The sequence below is a fragment of the Juglans microcarpa x Juglans regia genome, chromosome 3D (assembly GCF_004785595.1).
Source record: "Juglans microcarpa x Juglans regia isolate MS1-56 chromosome 3D, Jm3101_v1.0, whole genome shotgun sequence".
Classification (NCBI taxonomy): domain Eukaryota; kingdom Viridiplantae; phylum Streptophyta; class Magnoliopsida; order Fagales; family Juglandaceae; genus Juglans; species Juglans microcarpa x Juglans regia.
This window is the reverse complement of record NC_054598.1, coordinates 4,491,152-4,516,379: the sequence shown is the minus strand read 5'-3', so window position 1 is coordinate 4,516,379 and position 25,228 is coordinate 4,491,152. Positions and strand designations below refer to the sequence as shown.

At 36.2% G+C, this 25,228-nt stretch overlaps 1 protein-coding gene, 1 long non-coding RNA gene and 1 pseudogene across 3 annotated transcripts; all 3 read left to right on the top strand.

Annotated features, from left to right (window-relative positions):
- The first annotated feature begins 946 nt into the window (after nucleotides 1–946).
- Nucleotides 947–3,172, top strand: LOC121254485 (annotated as a pseudogene).
- A 1,030-nt stretch (nucleotides 3,173–4,202) lies between these two features.
- Nucleotides 4,203–4,742, top strand: LOC121254484. Its single transcript, XR_005938651.1, has 2 exons — nucleotides 4,203–4,374; nucleotides 4,534–4,742. It is a non-coding gene; the product is annotated as an uncharacterized LOC121254484 (long non-coding RNA).
- A 4,365-nt stretch (nucleotides 4,743–9,107) lies between these two features.
- On the top strand, nucleotides 9,108–25,131 carry LOC121254483 (kinesin-like protein KIN-12D). Of its 2 annotated transcripts, XM_041154543.1 has the most exons (38): nucleotides 9,111–9,365; nucleotides 9,477–10,167; nucleotides 10,395–10,550; nucleotides 10,684–10,767; nucleotides 11,548–11,667; nucleotides 11,763–11,876; nucleotides 11,978–12,070; nucleotides 12,246–12,406; nucleotides 12,505–12,579; nucleotides 12,680–12,767; nucleotides 12,853–12,911; nucleotides 13,005–13,068; nucleotides 13,162–13,227; nucleotides 13,311–13,526; nucleotides 14,357–14,461; nucleotides 14,551–14,786; nucleotides 14,958–15,027; nucleotides 15,120–15,185; nucleotides 15,690–15,769; nucleotides 15,913–15,994; nucleotides 16,212–17,924; nucleotides 18,043–18,498; nucleotides 18,858–21,575; nucleotides 21,652–21,759; nucleotides 21,953–22,074; nucleotides 22,159–22,246; nucleotides 22,398–22,472; nucleotides 22,643–22,885; nucleotides 23,006–23,104; nucleotides 23,330–23,404; nucleotides 23,500–23,558; nucleotides 23,650–23,761; nucleotides 23,855–23,965; nucleotides 24,086–24,256; nucleotides 24,394–24,459; nucleotides 24,537–24,656; nucleotides 24,770–24,959; nucleotides 24,995–25,131. In XM_041154543.1, exons 2-38 carry the CDS (start codon nucleotides 9,478–9,480, stop codon nucleotides 25,048–25,050), a joined length of 9,207 nt encoding a protein of 3,068 aa, XP_041010477.1. In that variant the 5' UTR covers nucleotides 9,111–9,365; nucleotide 9,477; the 3' UTR covers nucleotides 25,051–25,131. The 2 variants fall into 2 exon arrangements, with proteins under 2 accessions (XP_041010478.1, XP_041010477.1); XM_041154544.1 differs by lacking the exon at nucleotides 24,995–25,131 and having other exon boundaries at nucleotides 9,108–9,365; nucleotides 24,775–24,917.
- The last annotated feature ends 97 nt before the right edge of the window (nucleotides 25,132–25,228 follow it).

Below are 25,228 nucleotides of genomic sequence, written 5' to 3'. Positions count from 1 at the left end.
TTATAAAAAATATTATATAAAATGTTATATGTTTATCACAATTCTTTAATTTGTTGCAGTCGTCATCATTGACGTCGGTCTTCCACCAAATTATGTTGGCCAACAAAAATGAAAAAGCAGCCTCGTTGTCACTACCACCTCGTCAATATGTTGTACATTGTATTCAACACATCATTATTGTCAATCATTTCCCACAACATATATTACATCATTATCCTACTATAACTCTTAATTTATTTATTTTTATAATAATTAGTCCCAATATTATTAAACATAATAAGATGAATAGAGTTGGATAATAACATTTAGATTGCGTTTAGATGTTGAAGTGAGTTGAGTTGAGATAATAAAATATTATTAGAATATTAATTTTTTAATATTATTATTATTTTAAGATTTAAAAAAATTGAATTGTTTATTATATTTTATGTTAGAATTTAAAAAAATTGTAATGATAAGTTGAGATGGATTGATGATCCAAACGAAGCCTTAGTTTCAAACTTTTGTCAAAACACAATTTTTTTACTTTATGTTTAAACGATGAGAGGGCTTTGTTATATAAAAGTATTAGAACAGTTTAAATTTAAAAAGTATTTCATCTTATTATTATTATTTTTTTAAATTCTTATACAAAATATAATAAATAATTCAACTATTTTAAATCTTAAAATAAAATAATATTAAAAAATAATATTGATATTTTTTTTAATTTTTAATTTTTATTTAAAACTATATTATTCCATCTTTAAATCCAAATCGCTACTTAATACCAAACATGTAATTTCAGAAAGTGTGTCTTCTAAGAATTTAAAAGGAAAAAAAAAAAAACTACTGATTTTTGGAGTGCTACCAAATATCCGAGGTGTCAAACTTAGGCAAGCGCAAACGTCACACGTACGACCTTAAAAAATAGCACGTATACAAAACCCGAAAACCCGTACACAATCCGAAAATCCGTCCCAGTTCATTGCACATCAAACTCAATCTCCCTCCATAAAACCCACCATTCCAGCAACGCTATGGGTACTGGATAAGAAAGAACAAAGAAAATTAACCACGTCTTTGCACGAACAAAAATCACCAACTATGGGAGAGGTTGATCCAGCTTTCTTCCAAGACCCAGAACACAGACCCAGAATCGTATTCACCGAAGCCGAAGGCATCCCGTTGATCGATCTTTCTCCTATACTCTCCTCCGGCTATGCTTCTGCCGTTGAAGGCCTTGTTAGCGAGATACGCAAAGCATGCAAGGAATGGGGTTCTTCCAGGTGATCAACCACGGGGTGCCCTTGGAGAAGCGCCAGAGGATTGAGGCTGCAGCGAGGAAGTTCTTTGCACAGAGTTTAGAGGACAAGAGGAAGGTCAGAAGGAATGAGAAGGAGGTGTTGGGTTACTACGACACTGAGCACACCAAGAACGTAAGGGACTGGAAGGAGGTTTTTGATTTTACTATAGAGGAACCCACCTTCATCCCGGCTTCCCATGAGCCTGATGACAAGGAGGTGACAGAGTGGATTAATCAGTGGCCTGAATACCCGCCTGAGATAAGGTAAAGTTAATTAACACCCGTCCACATCCTCCTGAAGTCTTTTCTAGATTTAACCTTAAAATCCTACTTATAATAACTACTGCAGATTGAAAATTTTGACTTAGAGAAACACTTACATGACGATAATCCGATTATGATGCTTGACTAACGTGCCGTACTGCATAATTATAAATTAAGCCTTTCCCTAGTATTATGTAGTGTTCTTGATTCTATCTGAGCTTTACGAGTTTGAATGGTTCCCTGATCATAGCAAGCACATAGAGGTAGTACAAAACGCCAGCTTGTTGGTTTTAGAAGTAATTTAGGATGTTATACCAAGTTCAGAAAATATTGGGATAATATAACAGTAGAAATATGATATTTTTATCGGTTTGGAGAAGGGGGAAATAGAGATTGTTGCTAATACATGCAAACAACTGGAAAATGAAAAAAAAATGATTTTATGTGAAAAACAGTAGTGTTTTTTTCACTAAAGAGTATAGTAGTTTGAGACCCAATTCAAGGGACTCAATGAATGTGACTACTGTGATCTGATGGAGGGACTCCCTCGAGCAATGAGCAGGGAGGCATGCCAAGAATATGCTCAAGAGCTGGTAAAACTAGCTTACAAGTTAATGGAACTTGTGGGCCAGAGCCTAGGCCTGCCGGCAGATAGCTTCCGTGGCTTCTTCAAAGACCAAACCAGCTTTATCCGACTCAATCACTATCCACCCTGCCCTGCCCCTGAATTAGCCCTTGGTGTTGGTCGACACAAGGATGGCGGTGCCTTAACCATCCTTGCTCAAGATGATGTGGGAGGATTGGAAGTGAAGCGCAAAATAGATGGAGAGTGGGTTCGGGTCAAACCCACCCCAAATGCTTATATCATCAACGTTGGTGACATTGTCCAGGTATATCATTTTCAGATCTCCATAGAAGATCATTGTTTTAATTGTTATATTCTTGCTTATACGACGAAAGAATTCTATGGTGATTACAATTTGGAGCACCTTGGATAACCAAGTTGCATGCTTGAAGTCAAAACTGCAAAACTGGAAGTATCCTATTCAGTACTGGTCCAATCAAGATCAGTATCCATAAATGTGAATTGTGGCATGCCTTTGGAGGTCCTTTTTTTTTTTTTTTGCCGGTTTCGCTCAAAGAATTAACGGAAATGATTCAGGTTTGGAGCAATGATGAATATGAGAGCGTGGAGCACAGGGCAATGGTGAACTCAGAGAGGGAAAGGTTCTCCATTCCATTTTTCTTCAACCCGGCACACTACACCATGGTTAAGCCTTTGGAGGAGCTAACGAATGAGCAAAGCCCTGCCAAGTATAGGGCATACAGCTGGGGAAAGTTTATAACAAACAGAAAGCGCAGTAACTTCCAGAAACTCAACGTTGAAAACATCCAAATTTATCATTTCAGGATCTAAATGTAAACTGGTTGGAGGTAGCTAGCTGGTCATATCATTCCCTACCAGTAATATTCAGCTTCTTGTTGTAAGTAATATATATATATATATATAAAAGAGACTCGGGAAACATGATCGTGCCGTTCATCGATCTCAGAGATCGATGACACTCATGTAATGCTGTAAATAAATATGATGGAATAAGCTTGAATGAGTAATTTGCTTCATATTACAGAACCTATTTGTGATATTTATCCTTCTCGAGATAATATTATTTGAAGTACGTTTAACAAATGATCTATAATTTATAAAAGATTCTATTTACAAGTTGGCGGAGCACTCTCTGTGTGGTGTAATTTGCATAATTTATCTAACAATTCAAAATATTTAACTATTATAATTAGTTTGCTCACGATCAGAAAATAAATAAAGACCGAAATTCTCTACCGAACACTACAACTCTTTTTTTTTTTTTTTTTTTACTTTTTCTTTCACATTTTTTTGAAGTATTTAGATATTTTTTAAAAATAAAAAAATCACATATTCATTTAAAAACATTTACTTAATCATTAAGCGAAAAGGATAAAAAAAATTCGGTAGAAGATTTAGATCTTCTGTGAGCATAGTGTTTTTCATAAATAAATAAGACGTTGATGAATGATTGAAAACGATTGGTTGGTGTATTATGTGGCACGTGGACTGCCAACGGGATTTTCAAGCTAAAATCTTCGATAATGGACCCATCAATTAATGGACAAAATTGATTAAAGTTTGGGACATGTCAATTCTTCACCGTCCTTTCGCTCGTAAGGGAATCTCTGGATATATATAGCATTTTGGGATAGCGATTTTTTTTTTCCCCTTAAGAATAATACTCTAATTATAAAATAATTATATAAAAATAATCTCATAAATTTATATAATTTGATATAATTTTTTTATATTATAAAATTATTTTATTATAAAACAAATCTGACAAATCATACTCAGTCATGTTAGTTAATTTATGAAATTTTAATCTCTTTGCAGCGGTAGATAGCACTCCTTTTTTTTTTTTTTTTTTTTTTGTCTTTTTTTAAGATGTCTAGATTCATGAGATGCATCCTATTTACAAATTAATTCATGCATAGAATTATAAAAAGTACTCTCATGTCACGACCAATCAAGTTGATACACATGCAAAAAAAATACAATTAACAGGGGAAAAAAAACACGATCACACCTATCACAAAACTACACACAATACGCCTAAATAGTAAATAGGTACTCACAAGCGTCTGTCTTTTAACGGCCATTTTTAAATCTTGCCGCAAAATGACTTCATGTGTTTTCCCCTGAAGTTTTAGCGAGAATCATGCCATTTTAGTGTCATTACATGACATTTAAGGGAAAAGGGATAATGCAATCACTTGCTTATAAGGTATTAAATGTGAATGAAGAACACATGAAAGCAATCTAATTAAAGAGCATTAATATTACACTTCCGATGCTACAGCAATAAGGCTACTCAGGAACTAAAATGTGTGAATCATACAACTCAAGTCCACACCAAATTCACAAAAAAATAAAAAATAAATAAATAAAGAAGAAGAAGAAGAAGAAGAAGAAAATGGGTATCTCTATGAAGCTTCAATTCAGCCTGTAACTACACATTGGACACAAGAAGAAGACGAAGAAGAAGAAGCAGGGAGCAGAGCAGAAACTATACAAAAGGGTGCCTGAAAAAGAGATCAAGAAGATGCAAGCAATAAAAGAACTATGGAAGGAGGCCCAAAAAAGGAATGAGATTTCCATAAACAGGGTAGGGTGTTGGCGGTGGGCGTAGGTGGAGGGCGGTACCGTTCTGGTGGATGACTATGCCAACTGCTTCGGCTACAACCATCACGAACTCAATGGCCATTCTAATAAGTTCCATGCACATCTCCAGCCTCTGAATCACCATCACTTCAAGAAGAAAAAAAAAAAAGGAAGAAAAAAAGACAGGATCCTGGTATGATGTTCTTAGATCTGTCTCTTCTCCGCGTCACTCTTCTTTATCCATTTCTATAACATCTATTTATAGTACATCAGGTTACTGCGCGTAAAAAACCATTTTAGGAGGGTGTTCTGGGCACTTACGCCCCTCTCTCTCTCGTGTAATTTCTCGTAACATGAAAGGTTTGGGTAAGGAACTCAATTAATGTAGATAATCCGATATCTATGAAAATATAGATTTTTAAGGTGAAGAAAGAAAGTGAATGGTTCAGACTCTAAATTTGGCCATTGGGTATCTCGAAGAGACGTTTATCCTCAAAGTATGCTGCTTACACACCCTCAAGTTCCGTCCCTGTCTTTGCCAAACAAGAAAATAAATATGGAATCAGAGATATGGCATATTCTTCATGTTCACAAGGCACGGGATGGCCCTTGACTTTATCTTTAATTTTGCAAACTATAACTTATCCTCAATTATGGGAAAACAGCAAAACTGTTAAATTGTTGATCCCTTCACAACAAAGTCACAGCTGCATCCAATAACTTATAATTTGATGTTTTAGGGAAGAGAAATACTATAATCACAAATAGGTCTTATAAAAATAAACTCATAAATTAATATGACTTCATATGATACGTTAAATTTACTTTACAATAAAAATAGTTTTACAATCTAATATTTCATATCAAGCTACGCCAGTGTATGATTTTACTTTTGTAGGGTTTTTTTAAAAAATTCTAAAACATTTTTCTCTAAAGAATGTATATCTCCTAAAATTTTTAGAATAGATGAGTTGTTTTTTTTTTTTTTTTGTTTGTAAAAGGGGTTGGAGGGGACAACTAAAGATGGTTTCCTTATCAGGACGTGACCATAGTAACACACAACCCGCTGGAGAGCCAAACGGGAGGGGTCTAGATGGCGAGAACCACATGCACTCCCTGCAAGTGGGACTTGAGTCATAGCCTGACCCCAACCCCACGAGAGCATCAATGATCCATGAGCCAATAGGTCACCAATAATTTTGAGCACTTCTGGTTGCGGGATTTGACACCAAGATTGCTTCATTCGTTTTCGCAAATGAGATCAGATCAGATCAGATCAGATCAGTTGAGATAAAAGTTGAAAGTTGAATAAAATATTATTATAATATTTGTTTAATATTATTTTTTATTTTGAGATTTGAAAATGTCGAATTGTTTATTTTATGAGTTAATTACACTTTGTTTCATTGAACTTTTACTCAATTCACAATATGCTTCTGGAACTAATAATTTCATCAAAATAGACTCTCGAACTTTCAAAACTTTCCAATCCCTCATTCCTTCTACTAATATCGTTAAATCTAACGTAAATTCAGAATAATTGTGAAAACAAACGAGATCTTAGTACTTACTAACAAACTCATGGACCACTAAGTCACCACCCTTAGTGGTAGATTAGATGAGGTTTCTTCCATGGATGGGTGTCCGAATTCACTTGCTTGAGAAGTGGGAGGTGGTTCCATACTTCTTCTTTTTTTTTTTAAAAAAATGAGATTTCATTTTATTTTAAAAAGCCTGCCTCCGATCTTATGCAAATCATTACTCATCTAACATATTTGGTATAATTTATTGAGAAATGATAAAATAACAGCTACTTTACTATTTTTCTACAATCTTATAATAAAATAATATTTTTAACATATATATTTTGATTTAGATTTAGATTTAGATTTGATGTATTTAAATTATATAAAAGTATGAATGGTAGAGGAGTTGTCAGAGTATCACTGCTCCAATTTCTTACTCATCTAACAAGTCTAAAAATCTTCATCCTTTTTATTCGAATTTGTCACTATCAATCATGTCTAGGCTTCTTTATTATATTATATTTTAAAGACTTTTTGTAGACTTTATTTAAATTCGAGAGGTTAAAATGAGAAAACAAAAAAACTACCTTCACCTGGGGACGAGGACACCGTGCATATATGGAATTCCAAGTCGGCATTAGTTAAATGGTGCATTTGCACCCTTAGTTAAACGGTGCGTTTCTAAGTCAGTATTATTTTTGAAATCAAACTCCACCCTTAAGAAGACGATACAATCTTTACCTATAGGATTGAACTCGCATCGAAACATCCATTTAAGACTGCTATGAATCTTAATCTTCACTTCACACGGAACACACCTCCAAGCTTCTCAAACTTGCTACGAATACGATTCCCCCAGAGAGGTATAATGGGTGGCCAAAAGTTTACGCACAATCAAGCTGCCCTACCGACGTGCAAGAAGACGAAACAATAAGGGAGTCACAGGTTGTTCTCATCTTCTTGTTCGCATGCCCTATTCATCTGCAATCTGACATACAAAGACTTTGGCTCTTTAATTTCTAAACCCCAATATAAACATCAAGCTTCGTTGGAATTAAAACAACCATATTTTAACTTCCACACATAACAACGTATGTTTCGGTTAACCTTGTAATTTGTCAGATAATATTTATGCTAAAACAAAAAAACTACTCTTTACTGCAGAAAGGTAAAACTCTACCGATGGGTGGCCAAATATATAGAAAAAAAAAAAAAAGAATTGCCTAAAATAGAGAATGCTCATACCCAGGGCACTCTCTTTTAGAAATCAACCACTGATGCAGATGGGGTTCGACGGCACAGCGGCACAGGTTCAACAACACGAAGATGAGATGGTTGATGCTCATTGCTCAGATGGCCAAAGATTGAAGATGATGAAGAAAAGTTTTGAGATGCAAAATAGGAATGTGTTTGGCGCCTAGATGAGATGGGTTTTTGAAATCAAGTTGTTTTTTGTTTTTCAATTTTTTTTATTAAAATAATAATATAAAGGTGACGTGCCATGTAGCTAATGTCACGTCACACGATTCTGTAATAGGTACCCAACGACAGGTACCTATAATAGAATTGGTGAGAAAAAATATACACTTTATACGAACACTTTAAAATTATAATTTTTGAAGTTGTGAACTTTTAAGCTGAGTTCAGTTTAATTTTAATATAAGTCTAATATTTAAATATCTAATTTTTAAATCACTAAAGATTGATTTGGATTTAGGGATGAGATGAGATGGTTTTAGATAAAAGTTGAATAAAATATTGTTATATTATTATTATTTAATATTATTATTATTTTGAGATTTGAAAAAGTTGAATTGTTTATTATATTTTGTGTGAAAATTTGAAAAATTTATAATAATGAGATGAGATGAAACACTTTCTGAATCCAAACGGGGTCTAAAGCTATCTCAACTCAAAATCTCTTTACACGTAGGACTCACAAACTTTTTAAATTTTTCATAAATATATTTAAACTCTTATTTTAACATTTAAACACATTTAAACTTATATTCGGTAAGCCCCATAAAACTCACTTCATTATCTCAACTCATTACTATTTATAAAGAACTCAACTCATCTAAACTCAGGTTAACATTCAAACAGGACCTTAAATTTGTTTTATACAATGGGATAGAGTTTTTTTTTTTTTTTTTTTTAAGATTTTAATTAAGTATTTTACCTATAAATGCATCTTCATTTTCACTACATTACCAACCCAAATTTGGATTAGCATGTTCATCAATGCAACAAGTTTTTTTTTTTTTTCCTCACTCTCCCTCTCTTTATTTCTTTCCCCCTCTATTTCTATCTTCTCTTTTGTTATGGAAAATTGATATTTATAGTTGTAGAGCGTGTAAATGTCACGTAATTTAAAAAAAAAAGAATAAATACGAAATCTACATAAAAAAATTTAATTTTTTAATAATAAATTTAATTTTTTTTAAAATAATTACGCAACGTTTACATACTCTACGATTATATATAACGTTACTATTCTTGTTCTAACGGTAACTTCAGACCAGAGTTGGCCTAGTCTCGGAAGCATCTGATCCCATCCCATACTCTTCCGACCATTACATTGAGCAATGATAAGGATATAAATGAATAAAAAGAAAAAAGAAAAAGATTTATAGGTCCACAGCCCAAAGTCATGCTCAGAGTTAGCCGTTGAAATTTCAAATTTGATTCATTATTATGCCCTCAAGATCTCCTTTTTGACTAAAAAGCCCTTGCAATTCAAAACTCAATGCCGCGGCGATATGTTTCTCTTAGCTTCATTTTCAAATCCAGATCACATCTCAGCCGTCCGTTGAGAATTCCCCCCCTCTCTGTTCCACTAGCCCATAAAGGAAAAAAAAAAAAAAAAAAAAAAACCCAAGAACCTTCGAAACTTCAGATAGAGAGAGAGAGAGGGAGAGAGAGAGTGGAGAGAGAGATCACGAAGATGTATGCTTGAATCGACATCTGCTACGAGGTTTTTACCAAAACCCTGGAAAGAAAACCAGCTGCATAATCGCCACCATTTCTAGCAAAGTAAAATTTCAGGAAATCAACGGATTCGACATCTTGGGATTCTGTTTTCAATTTCTTCTTTCAGGTACGCACACCCTCACACAGTCCACATCTACCCTTCCTAGCTTTTCATTTCACATTCACATTCAGTTTATTTCTGTCCCATGATTTTACATGCATTCCCGTTTCTTGTTAGGATGTTGAGAGACTTCAAATTCCTGCGCCGGAATTCCGGTAAGAACGAGGAGATTGAGAATGTGCCCGAAAACCCCAGGGATTCTTTGGTGTTTCAAACCGGAATCGACTCGTCGAGGCCTCCCCTAAACACAATCCAAGAGCCGATTCAAATGGCTAGGCAGGAACAGGAAGTGGGGTTTAGGAGTAAGGTTGAGAGGACTCCAACTAAGGCCAAAGGCAAAAGTTCGGATCCTACATTGCCTCTACGCACTCCGGACAAGCATGGCGCTGGGTTTTCCGCCAAAAATCGATTCGCGTGGGCTCAAAAGCACGAACCCGGTTTGATTACCGGTGATTCCCGTGATGATGGAAGTAATTATTCGGGCCAAGTGAAAGGAGGGGCTGGAACTGTAAATGGGGGTTTGGTTAGTATGACTCCTCGGCCAGGTCGGGTGGTGGGAAGGGGTGCTTCTAGTTATTCTGAAAGCAATTCAACGCAGAGCACACCGTCTAAGAGTGTTAGTAAGCCTCCGAGTTCTGGGATTCGGAGTAGGGTTGATGGACATACCAGTACTCGCACTGGAAACTTTGCTGCATTGTATAAAGGGTTACCAATTTCTTGTAGTCCAGCTACTGCTGTTAATACTATGGAAGTGCCTCACTTTGATCTAAAGGAAGACCCTTCATTCTGGATGGAACACAGTGTACAGGTAAGCCTCATTTGGATCACAATTTTAGCTTTCATTGTTCTCCAAATTTGGGACATATTGTTTTGAATGATTAAGAAAATAGGTAGTGGATTTCTTATTACTGAAGTCGTGAGTGTTTTCTTATTTTCTGATTATAATTTAGGGGAAGTTTCAATTTGGTCTGTTGAATTTGAAATCTTTAATTTATAGTTTGGAAGTTATGCTAAGTGGGATTTGATGTTTTTTAGGTTCTTATACGAGTCCGTCCTCTCAATAGCATGGAAAAGAGTACACACGGTTACAACAGGTGCTTGAAGCAAGAAAGTGCTCAAACCATTGCTTGGATTGGGCAACCAGAAACTCGATTTACATTTGACCATGTAGCATGTGAAACAGTGGAACAGGTCTGATCAGAGATGACAAATGATCAATGATTTATGTTTTCTTTCTCATATTTTATATGTTTTCAATGATATATGACAAATGATTTATGTTTTCAATGCATTTGTTTTGTATTGTCTATTCTTGGCTTTGCAGGAAACACTTTTTAGGATGGTTGGTCTACCGATGGTTGAGAATTGCCTGTCGGGGTACAATAGCTGTATGTTCGCCTATGGTCAGGTATTTACCAAAATATAGGATGTCCGCTAACATCGTGTGACATGTAACTTGTATATATGATTGGTAGCAGCACTATGAATCCACTAGGTTAGAATTTTATCCCTTCGAGAGTTGTTCAATTAAGATGGAGATTTGCTTACTTGATTAATTGTTTAGTAAAAATCAAGTGATACTCATATCAACCAACATGGGTGTTGGATTTGTTCTCATGGTAATTAAGTGTTAATGATTTGCCCCAAAATTTTATCCCAAACTGATTTGAATATCTACTGTTTTGGATGCTTGATCTTCTTAATTTAGTGCTCTCTAATATTTCTAACAGTAGCCCGTAACTCATTTACACAAGCCCAATCTATATTAGTCAACTCCAGCAGTGCCTTAATTTTCATTTGCGCTAGCTCTGCTTCAGTTTTCAGTTTAATGATTTGTGAAAATACACAAAGGCGAGGATATCTGCCTTAAATCCTGAATGCCATAGCTTCCTTAGCCATTCTTTTCTTTTAATGAAAGGACTCAGAAAAAGTTTGCCTTGTCTAACCAATTTTTGCAATTGATGAACATATTGAATGTAGGGACATACATTCAGTATTCTGTAAATTTCTCATAACAGAGTGATTTTTTTGGCTTAACCATAACAAGTTAGGCCAACAAGATACAACTTATTTTAGTTTCAAACTACTAAAGCATAGCATCACTTTCTTCTTTTAAAGTTAAAAAATCTGTTAGAATTGAGCTTATAAGAAAAAAAGCTGTTAGAATTGAGCAAGTTTGGTCATGCAGACTGGAAGTGGGAAGACATATACAATGCTTGGAGAGATTGATGATTTAGAAATCAAGCCCAGTCCACATCGTGGAATGACTCCACGTATTTTTGAATTCTTATTTGCAAGGATCCAGGCGGTAAATTTAGCTCTTTTCGTTGGTTCACATTTTAGCATATGTTTAAGCATGTATACTGTGTTGAGCATATCCTTCTCAATCATTTTCTATGATAGGAAGAGGAAATTCGAAAAGATGAAAAACTAAAGTACACCTGCAAGTGTTCTTTTTTAGAGATATACAACGAACAAATTACAGACCTCCTTGATCCCTCATCTGCTAATTTGATGGTAATCCTATTTATTTTCCAAGTGTATGACATTTAGTGTACATTTATGCAATTTCCATTATGCCATTTTTAATATTTGTTTTGTTTTTCATATTTTAATAGCTCCGGGAGGATGTTAAGAAGGGTGTCTATGTTGAAAATCTCTCTGAATTTGAAGTACAGACTGTCAGCGAAATTCTAAGGCTTCTAACTCAGGTTACTCATATTTGAACTACAATATTCAGTTTGATGCAGCTAATTTTTGTGCTGTTGGTGTGTGGTGGGTGGGTGCGTCTGGGTGTGCAAGCATGCATACAGGAGCATACATCCACAATCTTGCTTTAGTATTGTGCTTTCTTAAACATGGTAATTTGTGGCTTCTTGCACATAGGGTTCTTCAAATCGGAGAGTTGCAGCGACAAATATGAATAGAGAGAGTAGTCGGTCGCACAGTGTATTTACATGCGTAATTGAGAGTAGATGGGAAAAAGATTCAGCAACTAACCTACGGTTTGCAAGACTAAACCTAGTTGATCTTGCTGGTTCAGAGAGGTAAATCATCATAACCAACATGTTCAACTACATACAATTTGGCATATGTTCGAACTCTTTTATGTTCCCCTTGCTAATCTAGTTACCAACAATAATAGGCAGAAAACTTCAGGTGCTGAGGGTGAGCGTTTGAAGGAAGCTGCTAACATTAATAAGTCATTGTCTACTCTGGGGTACTACTACAATTACCATAATGCTCCAATGCCTGTCATTGTTGTTCTGATTTAGCCCTACCTTATAAATTCCATGTGGATATGCATTTGCGTTTTGCAGTCATGTAATAATGGTTCTAGTGGATGTTGCACATGGGAAGTTGAGACATATTCCTTACAGAGATTCAAGGCTAACTTTTCTTCTTCAGGTTATTTGCAACTCCTTTTTCTTTTCCTTCATTAGTTTTATATTCCTCGATGATAATGCTAGACATGGAAAAAAACATAACGCAGGATTCACTCGGTGGGAACTCGAAGACAATGATAATTGCGAATGTCAGCCCTTCTATCTGGTTAGTTCACATGGTTTTAACTGATTTTCTTTTGTTTCAACTCATACAGTTGATTATCAATGCTATGAACCTTTTCTTTTATTTTTCTTGCAGCTGTGCATCTGAAACACTGAACACTCTTAAGTTTGCCCAACGAGCAAAACTTATTCAGAATAATGTAAACTTCTTCCGTTATCAGTGCTATATGGCGGAATTTCTCAAAGACATCCATCTATTTCTTGACCGATTATTTTTCCTCTACATGGTACAGGCTGTTGTGAATGAAGATTCTACAGGAGATGTTATTGCACTACAACACCAGATACGACTTCTAAAGGTGATATTGAATTTTCTGTTTCATTTTAAGTTCTCATGTGTCAAATGATTTGTGTTTGATATCATGGAGTAATTTTGGCACAGGAGGAGCTTTCTATTCTTAAACGTCAGAATGTCTCCAGATCTTTGTCATTTGGTTTGACAACTATTGAAGATACAGCAACAGCACAAGAAAACGCCTGTATGGAAAACATTCACGATGTGAATATGGAGATTGATGACATTCACGACGTGAATATGGAGATTGATGATTTGCCTGAGTATGCATCCAAGGGCATTGTTAGATTATCTACCAAACAGGTATTTGCTTCTTCTGGCATATAAAACTTAGTAAATGATATGGAACTTGTACATATAAAAGTTAGAAGGATTGATATGCGATGGTTGGATAATGCTATTAGTTTGTCCTTGTTTGCCTCTGTCCCCGACTCCTTTTTTATTTTTATTTATTTTTAAATTGTATTCCCTATTTTCACTATCATTATTATTGTTATTTGGATACCCAATTGGATTGGATTGAATTGTGAAGTCATTATATTGGTATATCTTAATGTTCACATTGGTTGCTTCTAGATTAAATTGGGGTATACCAGGGCATGTGGGAGACTCAATAGTGACCATTATTTATAGGTGATCACATGGATGTGGTTAGTGTACCTCTCTGGTAATGTCATGTGGTATGGGACCGCTTTATGCAAAGCAAAGCTTGACGATGACATTGAGAATTTGATTGGAGTACCTTGTGTTGAAGTTGTTTTATGTTCATGTGATATGTCTTCATTGGCCGTGTAATATATGGATTTGGACACGGGAATCACCACAGTGACTAGTCTTTGTTGAGTGTTGACATTGTACATATGTGACCAACAAGTTTTTGGCCTATGACAAGGATAATAAAAAACTTAAGGTGGATGGTGACAGTTTGATATGAAGTACAAGACATAGTATGCTCTTTATATGTACCCCATGTGTAGGCATCATGGATAGAAAGTAAATCTTTGATTCTTTTATGTTTTTATTTTTCATTGCATTTGTTATTTCAAGTGTGATGTGTCAATCTGAACCTTACCATGCATTTGGTTTTCCTTATATTACTGATCATAACATGCGACTGATTGACAATGAATCAGTTGAAATCTTTGGAGACAACACTCGCTGGTTCCTTGAGAAGGGAGCAGATGGCTGAAACTTCTATTAAGCAACTTGAGGCTGAAGTAGAACAGTTGAACCGCCTGGTATTGTTCTTTTTTGGACCCCTTTTTTCCTTTTGGAGTTTGTTTCACTTCCAAAAGTGCTCTAACGGCTACCACCAATTACATCTCAGGTTCGTCAAAGAGAGGAAGATACCAGATGTAGTAAAATGATGCTCAGGTTTAGGGAAGACAAAATTCAGAGAATGGAATCACTTCTTGGAGGTTCTGTCCCTGCAGATGCTTATCTACTGGAAGAGAACAGAGCACTCTCTGAGGAGATTCAGTTGCTTCAAGCTAAAGTTGATAGAAATCCTGAAGTAACTCGCTTTGCTTTGGAGAATATAAGGCTTTTAGATCAACTTAGAAGGTAGTTATTGTTGCAATCATTATTATTACCATCATTATTCTAGGTGCTGTTGTTGTGTTTTCATTTTTGGATGAGAAGTTTCTTATAAAAAAGTTTTTTATTTTTTGGATAAGAAGTTATTGTAATTAGCACTTTACCTTTTCTTTTACTTTTTTCTCATGAAATTTATAGGTTTCAAGAGTTCTATGAAGAAGGGGAGAGAGAGATACTCTTGTCTGAAGTATCTGCACTGCAGGATCAGGTGTTTAATAGTATCTATCGGTTTTTTTTTTTTTCCCCCTTCTGGTTGGGAATGTTTGGAGCCTGTATCAACTAAAAGACCTCTGTTTGCAGTTGCTTCAATTTATTGATGGGAGCTCTAAGCAGCATAATGATCTTAATTCTAATATGCAACCCGAGGTTGGTTACTTTCATTACAAAGTGGTTTACCTGATTCTTGTTATGAAAAAAAAAGAGTTAATTCTGAGTGAAAAATGTCCTTCATTTGTTTTTTCTTTCTGGTCTTCGTAGTCAGTTTTCATTAAGAAAAATTCTATTCATAAGCCTCATATACCACACACGAAAAATTCTATTCATAAGCTTCATACACCACACACCATCTTTTTTGTATTTTTTTAATTTTTTTCTCTTACCAATGTGTGGTATATGGATGATGAGTAGAAGAATTCAATTGTTTTAAGAAGAATAAAACCAAAAAAATTAAAAAAAAAATAAAAAAATAAAAAATTGTGGTGTGTGGTGTGTGAGGCTTATGAATAGCAATGCTCTTTCATTAATAAAGGAAACTATGTGCATAAAAAAAATGATTTCCAGCCGGAGGTCGCACTTTCTGTCTCTATATGTTACACGTTTCCTCTTTACTACATACTAATCTATTTCACAATTCCTCTTCATTGGTTTCAGTTTAAAAATACTCTTGGAGAATTAGAGAAATGCAGGGACCGATTAAACTCTTGCTTAGAAGATAATGCAAAACTCAGAAGGTAAGAAAGTTTGATCCTCCTATCCAAGTTCATTTTTAATCCATTTTCAAGTCCGTTTAGCATTGTATTTTCCGATTGGAGCCTCTAAGCTTGCAGTAACTTCTTTAATCTTCCATGCAAATTTTTCTTCCCATATTCTGCAGGGAATTAGATGACCTACACACCATGTTAGAGAATATCAGATATGAACGCTATGAGCACGATGGCGTCAATAAGACCATAAAGGTACTTATGTTTCTTAGCTTGTCTTTAACTTAGCTGCCTTAACTTTATGGAAAAAAATAAAAGAAAATCCAAGAGTAGATAGATTATGAGAAGGTTATTTCTTAAGGATTACTTTGTAATAGATATGCCTGCACTTTGGGTCATGCCAACTTACAAGAAGATTAGGTATTGTGCTAATGTGTCTTCCAAATATTGAGTGTATGAAATTTTGTTTCAGGATTCAATAAATGGTCCAGCTGTAGAAGATGAGGTGCTCAAGGTAGTCCAGAGTGAGAACCTGGAAGGGAAGCATGAATCCCTGCTGATAAAACACGCAGAGGAAATGGTCAATTTGCAGCTGGAACTGGATATATTAAAGATCATTATCAAAGAAGAGAGGTCAACTTGTCGTGAGATGGAGGAAACGGCAATATGCTATGATAGAGATCTTCAGGTGGCGAAGGAAAAACTTTTACTAACAAGTAAAAAATATGAAGATGCAAAATGGGAATTGGAAGAGGTGAAGTCCATCATTGAAGCTCTTGAATCACAGCAAATTCTATTGATCAATGAGATGGAGGAACTGAGGAATACTAACAGTCATTATCAGCAGCTTTTGAGTAAACAGGAGCCCGAAATTATGGCTTTGAAGGATCAGCTTGCTTTTAAAGAGTTGCAATTTCACTCACCTTCAACCCATACAGAGCGTGACAATTCCCCCTTAGAAGCAAACTTGAAGAGGATGCAAGCCTCTCTTGAAAAGGCCAAGAGACTGAATAATTGGTACCGAGGTGACCGTGCACATCAGGTGTCAAATGAAGAAGAAATGGATGAAGTTCGCAGGCAGGCTGAAGCTGAAACTGCTGAAGTGATTGTCTGTATGCAGGAAGAACTTGGGATACTTCAGCTCCAAGTCCAAGATAGTCATTTGAAAGAAATGGAGATGAAAACGGCTGGAACACTTCTGGAGACCGAATTGAAAGAGGTTCAGGAAAAACTGTACATCATAACTGAAGATAACAAAAGCTTGAATCAAAAGCTAGAAGAGAAAGATAGGGAACTGTTAATATTATCTGAAGAATGGGATCTATTGACTTGTGAGATTGAAGAAAGTCTTGCTGATGGGCATGACGCACTCATCAATGCTTCTGATCAGCTCGAACTTATATCAAGTTCCTTTCCACATAGAAGGATTTGGATATCTGACCAAGTTGGCAGGATGATTAAAATAATCTCTGAAAAGGAATTAATGATTGAAGAACTGAGGAGTTGTTTAGAGGATGCAAACAATAAAAGAAGTGATGTGGAGTGCATGCTGAAGTCTTTGAGAGGAGCAGCAATGGTTATCACTGAAGCACACCAGCAGGAGTGCAGTGAAAAGGAGAAAGAAATCCTCCAATTGATGTCAGAGTTGACTACAAAGACATCTACAGTACAAAAGCTGGAGGACAGAAATAAATGGGCAGAAGATCAGATTGGAAAAGTATCTGGTTGTGCAACAGTTGCTTTTGTGATTGTCAATAGACTATCAGAAATGAATAATAGTTATCGTGATGCATTAAAGCACAAGGATTTCCAGCTTAGTGAATCAGTAGAGATGAACTTGAGGAAGGATGCTCTTATTAATGATCAAGCTGGGATGATTGAAGAAGCAAATAAGCAGATACAGTCTCTGAGAGAGGAAGTAAAAGATTTGGAGGGAACCTGTGGTAAGCTTAGAGAAAAAATCTCTGAAGAGCAGGAGCGTTCTTGTGGTATGGAGCAAAAGCTAAAAACTATTGAAGAGATTGACATTTTGATGACAAAGGAGAAACTAGCTGAGCTACAATCAGGTGTATCCACACTCAAGTCATGCATGAGCTCGTATGGGGAGCATTGTGGAAGTCCTGCAAGGAAAGATTCACAAGAAGTATGTACGTCTTTTGATGGAAATGGTGAAGGTGAAGGACCGGTAAGCTTCTTGCTTTCTGGTAGGCAGCTTTAACTTTGAAGTTAATTCACATCTATGTGGTAGTTCTGGTCTTTTGAGGACGTTTATATAAATAATTGCTAATCTGGAATTGTTGCAGACAGATGCTGAAACAAATCAAGTCAGTGACAGAGACTTAAATTGTGTTGAAGACCTGACACTGGATACATCTGAATATTCTAGAGTAGGGAAGAGTGTGTGCTGCCCTTCCTATGATGACAAAAATCTGGAGTCTAGAAGAATTGGCAGGGATATGGGTAATAAAGATGTTACCATTATACTTCTGAAAAAGGAGATAGAATCGGCCCTTGAAAGCCTGAAGGAGGTGCAAGCTGAGATGGTGAAGCTGCATGACGAGAAAAAACAGATGCAGGTATCTGAGAAATGCAGTCAGGAAAGCATGAAATGTCTTACAACTCAGGTACTGGCCATGGAAGCAGCTATGAGTAACTTTGAAAAACAATATATACTCAAGACGGAAGCTTTTGGTAATAGGCTAAGTGTGTTTGAACAAACTGTGGAAGAAGCTGGCTCTCAATGGTGTCAGACTAAAGAGGTAATCCTTCATGATTTTTGCCATTTATTGTCTCAAAAAACTCTCCTCTAATCTGTGCTCTGTTAGTCTTCATCTAGGGGCCAACTTACTATGGAGATGACCGACTTTGTAATGTTCTTTTGCCTTTTGTCTTTTGTATGTCTGGGTGGGGTTGGGAGGCTCCAATGAGGAAAATGTACCTTTGTTGATATTGATAATGAACGGTGATAATATGAATTTATATTGTTCCCTGTTTTGTGCTTTGTCTCTGTCCATCTGTATCTCTCCCTTATTCACGTTTTTGGACTATGCATTTAGAATCTGTTAATTATTGTCTTTTTTTCATCACTCAAAAACTTTTTGCTGACATCCTGTTACAGTTGCTTGAACTTGAGGTTGGTGGTGCAAAGATGGTTGCAGCTCAGAAAGCCGCAGAGGCTTCTTGTATCATGGCCAAATTTCAAGAGGCCCAAAATACTATGAAAGATGCAGATATTATGATCAATAAACTGGTGATAGCAAATGAACAATTAAAGCTTGATATAGAAAGGCTTAAGGAAACCGAAGTCGGATTAATCAATGACCGGAGTCTATTAACTGATGAGGTTCAGAGCTTGCAGAACATCAATGATCTGAAGAATCAACAATTTGAAGATCTTGAAAAGCAGCTTGGCTCACATTTCACGGAAACAAGGGATCTGGTTTCAGAGATTGAGTGTGCCATCACAGAATTCCAGACTACACTAAGCAAAAACTTAATGTCTTTAGGCTGTGACCTCCGCTGCATGAAGTCTCTGCTGGTAAACTCCACAAAGTTGGTGCATTCATGGCTTGAGGGTGTCTGGTCTCACCTGTGTCATATGGGAATTTTGTTGGAAACAGTCACAGGGCTGAATACAGAGAATGGTTTGCTTCAACACGGTCTGTGTGAATCAAACTCTGCTATAGCTGATTTGAGGAAAAGAAATTTTAAGTCAATAAGAGAGCTTGAGATGTGTAGAATCCTCAAAGGGAAACTCCTGGCCGACATCAAGAACAGTTTTGATAAAATCTCAAGGAAAGAAGAAGAAACTGGGGAGCTTAGAGTCAAGGTATCCACTTTTGAGAAACAAATATCAGACCTGCAGCTCCAAGAGGAGTTGATGCTGCAAAGGTCTAATGATATGGGATCGCAGCTTTCAATTTTAATGAAGGAGTTGGACCTGAGTAACAATAACGTTTTGGCATGCCTTCTGGATCAGGAGAAAATACTGAAATATAAAGAGATGGTTCTTGAATCTCAAGCTGATCTTTTCATGGTAGGTTGGTGCTCTAAAGACTTTGAGTCACTTATCTTGGTTTCAGAACTAGAAGAGATGGCTTTGCAGAAAGCTGATGCAGAAAAAGAGCATATCAAGTGTTGTTCAGTCCTTGAGAATTTGAAGAAAGAAATAATTTTTTCCAAGGTCGATGCAGAGTTGAAAACAAAACTGCTACAGGACCAGGAATCCCAGGTTTCTCTTCTAGAAAAACAAATTCAAGAGGCAACATTGGAAAGAAAGGATCTATTGTCAAAGCTGAATGTCAGTAATTCAAGAATTTCACAGATGGAGGAAGTGACTGACCAAGGCATTCAGTCACTAAAGGATGTTACTTCTTTGAATGGTAGATTGAAAGTTGAACTTGACGACGTCAACGAAACAAAGGTGAGGCTGTTGAACCAGGTTCAAGCACATGAAGCGGACTATGAAAATCTACTGCATGATTTCAAAACAAAGGAAAGAGCATTAGAAGTTTCTCTGAGTCAAATGTCTGCCCTTGATGAAAGAAACAAAGATCTGCAGAAGAATATTTGCACGATGGAAACTTTTTTGTGCGAACTACAAAATGAGTTGGACATTAAAAATGCAGAGTTAAGCCGAATGAGCTGTTTCGCAGATGAGAATGAGTCATTGAAAGGTGAGATAATGAAGTTAAATGCTCAAAACAGGCTAGTACTTCAAGACTTAGAGGGGAAAAATTCCAAGTTTGAATCATCTTTGAGCCGCATAGATGTCTTTCATGAGGAAAATCAGAGGCTGCAAAATGAAATAATCTCGTTGGAGCCTGTTATTGTCAGTCTAAAGACTGAGCTGGAAATGAAAAACGCTGAAATGAATGAGCTCCAACATTCTCAATCTGTCATTCTTGAAGAGTTATGTTTAAGAACACGGGACTGTCAAAGTTATGTCAACAATGTAAAATCCTTGGAGGAACAGAATGCTTTCTTAAGAAATGAAATTTGCTCCCACAAGAATACTATGCATGAAAGCTTCTCCATTTCGAGCTTGAACATCATGAAATGCATTGATACAGTGGAAACTCTTGACATCATGGGTAGCAGATTACTTAATGTACTGGATGGAAAAGGCTCTTCAGTTGTGGATAAAATCTCACAAGAGATATCTGAAAACATAGAGAGGACGTGTAAGTTCATGGAAGAGTTTGACCGCTTGGAGTGCCATGCTAAAGAGCTAGTATCAGAAAATTTGAATCTGCAGGCTGAGCTATTAAGAAAGGAAGATGTTTTAAAAGGACTTTTATTTGATCTGAGCTTGTTGCAAGAATCTGCATCTAATACAAAAGATCAAAAAGATGAGATTGAGGAAATGGTGGTTTCTGTACAGGCATTAGAGGATGAGCTTGCAGTAAAAACAGGTGAGCTTGATCTGGCGCTTGCTAAAATCCAAATGCTTGAAGATCAGTTGCGGGATAAAATTGACATAATTTCTGTGCATGAGTTGGATCTCTCAAAAGAACGGGAGTCTCTAGAAATGCTTTCTGGAGAAAATCTGGAGCTGGGTGCTCGTATTGACGATGCCTTGGCAGCAAAAAGTATTTTAGACGAGGAATTGACAGAGAAGAAAAATATAATTGAGAGCTTGGAAATGGAGTGTACAGAGATGAGTAATGCTCTTGGGCTAATGAATAATTCGATCGAATCCCTTGGGAGCAGTATGAATGAACTTGCTAGTGAGAGGGATCTTCTCCAGATTGAGGTTAATAGTTGGAAAGAAAAGTTTGAGAGGGTAAAGACACTTGCTGACAAAAATGAAGCAATTGCCATGGAAGCTCAACAGGTACATTCTAACCTCTACTTTGTGAATCACTTTTTTTTTCGAGTTCCCTAATATTAATTTGTTACCTCAACATCAGATGGCTGAATCAAGAAAGGTCTATGCTGAAGACAAAGAGACAGAAGTGAAGCTATTAGAGAGATCTGTTGAAGAGCTAGAATGTACAATAAATGTATTGGAAAACAAGGTAAGTTTAGTTATAAAAAAGGTCATTTTTTTATAAGTAATAAAAGATTTTATTATTAAAGAACGCAGGGAGCATACAAGGGTAACAGCCAACTAGAATTAAAGAAAGAGACAAGAAAGTCGTGTAAACTATTATGATCCTTTGATGAGCTATTACTTTTTTCTATTATGCCTCACTTATTACGGCTGTCTAGGTCAACATTCTTAAAGGAGAAGCTGAACGCCAACGGTTGCAAAGAGAAGAGCTGGAATCAGAGCTTCATGCTGTAAAAGATCAGATGCATAATGTTAAAAATGCTGATTCAGACATGAAAAGGTGAAATCAATATTCTAAATATTCACTTGGACTGTAGATATTTTTAGGTTATGCATGGTTGCTGAATTGTTGCTTAAACTATAGGCATTTAGATGAGAAAGAGAAAAACCTTCAAGAAGCCCTTGAGCATATGCAAATTCTTGAGAGGGACATAGTAGAAAAGGATGCAGAGGTGACGTCTTCTGTTGCGTCTTTAGTACAATTATTTATAACTTCATTCTGAGCCTCCATAGTTAAACCAAGTTTTCTAAACCAATTTCATAGCCAATTGTTTTGAAGGGGATTTAGCATTAGAAACTTATGCTTTTGTCATTATCTAACAGATTACACAACTAAAAGCACATCTCTCTGAGCTAAATTTGCATGCTGAAGCACAGGCTAGTGACTATAAGCAAAAGGTATGCAAGAAATCATAAGATTTATTTCATTGTTCAGCTGTAAAGAGGTTGCGTGGCATTTATAGAACTAATGTCTTTTCTGATGCAAAGAGATGTGGTTTCGTAGGACAAGTTCGTTATTTCTTTTAAAATCGCCTCACAATGATGTGAACTATGAAATTCATTAACAGTTCAAGGCATTGGAAGCCATGGCTGAACAAGTCAGGCCTGAAGGACATTCTGCCCAGCTCATGAATTCTTTATCAAACAAGTCAGAGAAGTATGCCACAAAGTCTAGGGGTTCTGGTTCCCCTTTTAAATGCATTGGATTGGGCTTGGCACATCAAATAAAATCTGAGAAAGATGAGGAGCTTACTGCTGCAAAGCTTCATATTGAAGAGCTTGAATTTTTGGCAGTAAGCCGGCAGAAAGAGGTAACCTTTGCCGTCCCAATCTAGATTCTATGAGTTCTACGGAAATTTGAGATTGCTTTCTTCTTTTGTGCCCATACATTATGTCCCCATGGTAGTCACTTTCTGTACTGGACAATGCAGATATTCGCATTGAATGCTAGATTAGCTGCTGCTGAGAGCATGACCCATGATGTAATTAGAGACCTACTGGGAGTTAAATTGGATATGACCAATTATGCGGTAAATTTGTGAATCATTTCTCATCAGTTTTGTCTTTCATTATATTCTGCAGAAAATATATAACATCGAATATTATCATATCACTGCCCTCTTTATGCAATCCCAATCGTAGATTTGATGTTACCAAGTCCGTGATGTTGCAATAGTATCAGATCACTTCTGGATAAATTTTTTTCTCAAGTTTCAAAATATGCTAATCTCACCCTTCCAATTTTGTAATCCCAGTCAATGTTGGATAATGAGCAAGTGCAGAAGATAACTGAGAAGGCTCGACTTCATAGTTTAGAATCTCAAGAGAAGGTACTCTCAACTTTGAAATTACTAAAAGTCACTTGAATTGAATTTCAGTTTTAGTGAGTTTTTGTTATCCCAAATTGAATTCTTCATTCAATCAGGAGCAGGAGGTGGTTAAGCTAAAGAAGCAGCTCAATGAATTCGTCGAGGAGAGGCGAGGGTGGGCAACTGTCACTTCACAACTACTTAATTATGTTTTTTGTTATTTTGTTGTCTTTACCATGCCTAAGTTTGTTGAGCTCGTCTTCCAGATGGCTGGAGGAAATTGATCGAAAGCAGGCTGAAATGGTAGCTGCCCAAATCGCATTGGAAAAACTACGGCGCCAAGATCAGTTTCACAAAACTGAGAATGAAATGTTGAAGGTAGAAATAGTCTCTATTTTGTAAACAAAATGACCATTGTTTAGTGTGAATTTTAATTTCTTCTGGTTTTTTGCCTTACTTTAATCTATGTAGATAGAGAATCTACATCGTAAGCAAAAGGTGATGGAGCTTGAAGGGGAAGTAAAGAAGCTATCTGGTCAGCAAAACCTCCAGCAGCGCATTCATCATCATGCAAAAATCAAGGCCTGTCAATCTAAATACTTTGATTTCAGTTTTATTGACCATTTTGTGGAACCACATGGTTTTGGACATCCATGTCTATCTCCAAATCAATTTTGTCATTGAAGTCCAATAATGTTACAGGATGAAAACAACATGCTGAAAACTCAGAATGAAGAACTCAGCAGTAAGCTGCGGCGAACCGAGGTTATTCTTTCACGTGTCAAGGAAGAGCTTGCTCGCTTCCGTGCTTCCATTGGGAAAAATCCCTATATTGATTTTGATGAGGAACATCGGTTGAATATCAAACTGAAGGTTTGTAAACATAACACAGGCTACACAGCAACCAACACAAACATGCGCACCAGTAGCTAGACCAGTAACTAGAGATGTGGGTATGCTAAACCAGTAAATAGAGTTGAAGGCTAAACAGAAAACTCAATTTGCAACAGGAAACCGAGGAGGAGAAGGTTCAGTTAGCACAGAGGTTATTGGGTTTATGTACAAGTGTTCTAAAGGTATGTGTAAAGTGATTTGCCAATACTTACAAACATGCTTTACTGGAAATTCTTTTTTAATTGAACTAAACTTTCAGGCAGTTGGAATAACAAAACCAGTATCCAATGTAAGTCCCTCCGATGCCGAAGATGCCCTGGAGCAGCTGAAGAATAGGTTTACTGCACTCGAAAGAGAATTGCAAGATTTGAAGTATAAGGTAAGCAGAATACAAACATTCCGTTTACATATATATCTCATCATCCTTAGCCTAGTGGCGTATGAGCAGGAACCAATGAAAACATCTGATCATTATATCTTTTCTTTCTACAGAACAGAATTACCAATGAAAGAATCCGATTAACGGAACTCATGCCACAATCTTCACCAATAAACTCAGCAGATGAGAAATGTCGAACTCCAGGAAGGGCATCCCAAGCTGCATTTTTTTTCTGCTCTAGATCGATAAGCAAACTTGTGGGTACTATGGGATCTGTGGTTAGCTCTTTGCTAACTATTTTTTTATTATTTCCCTTTTTTTTTTAATTGGTCTTATGGCCTGTATAATTTCGTTTTGGATGAGTAATTTTGTATTGTATATTTATTCTTTTTAGTTGGTAAATATTCCCATGGAATTATGGTACAATGAAATCTGTATATGGTTTTTTGTTTAGTCAGAATCTCAATTATTATTTTTTTTAAAATAATTTAAAGGATATCAACGTTAGAATGACATAGTTACGCTTCAAGCCTGCAAATGTTTTAAAAGACCCAAATCATGTTTAGATAGAT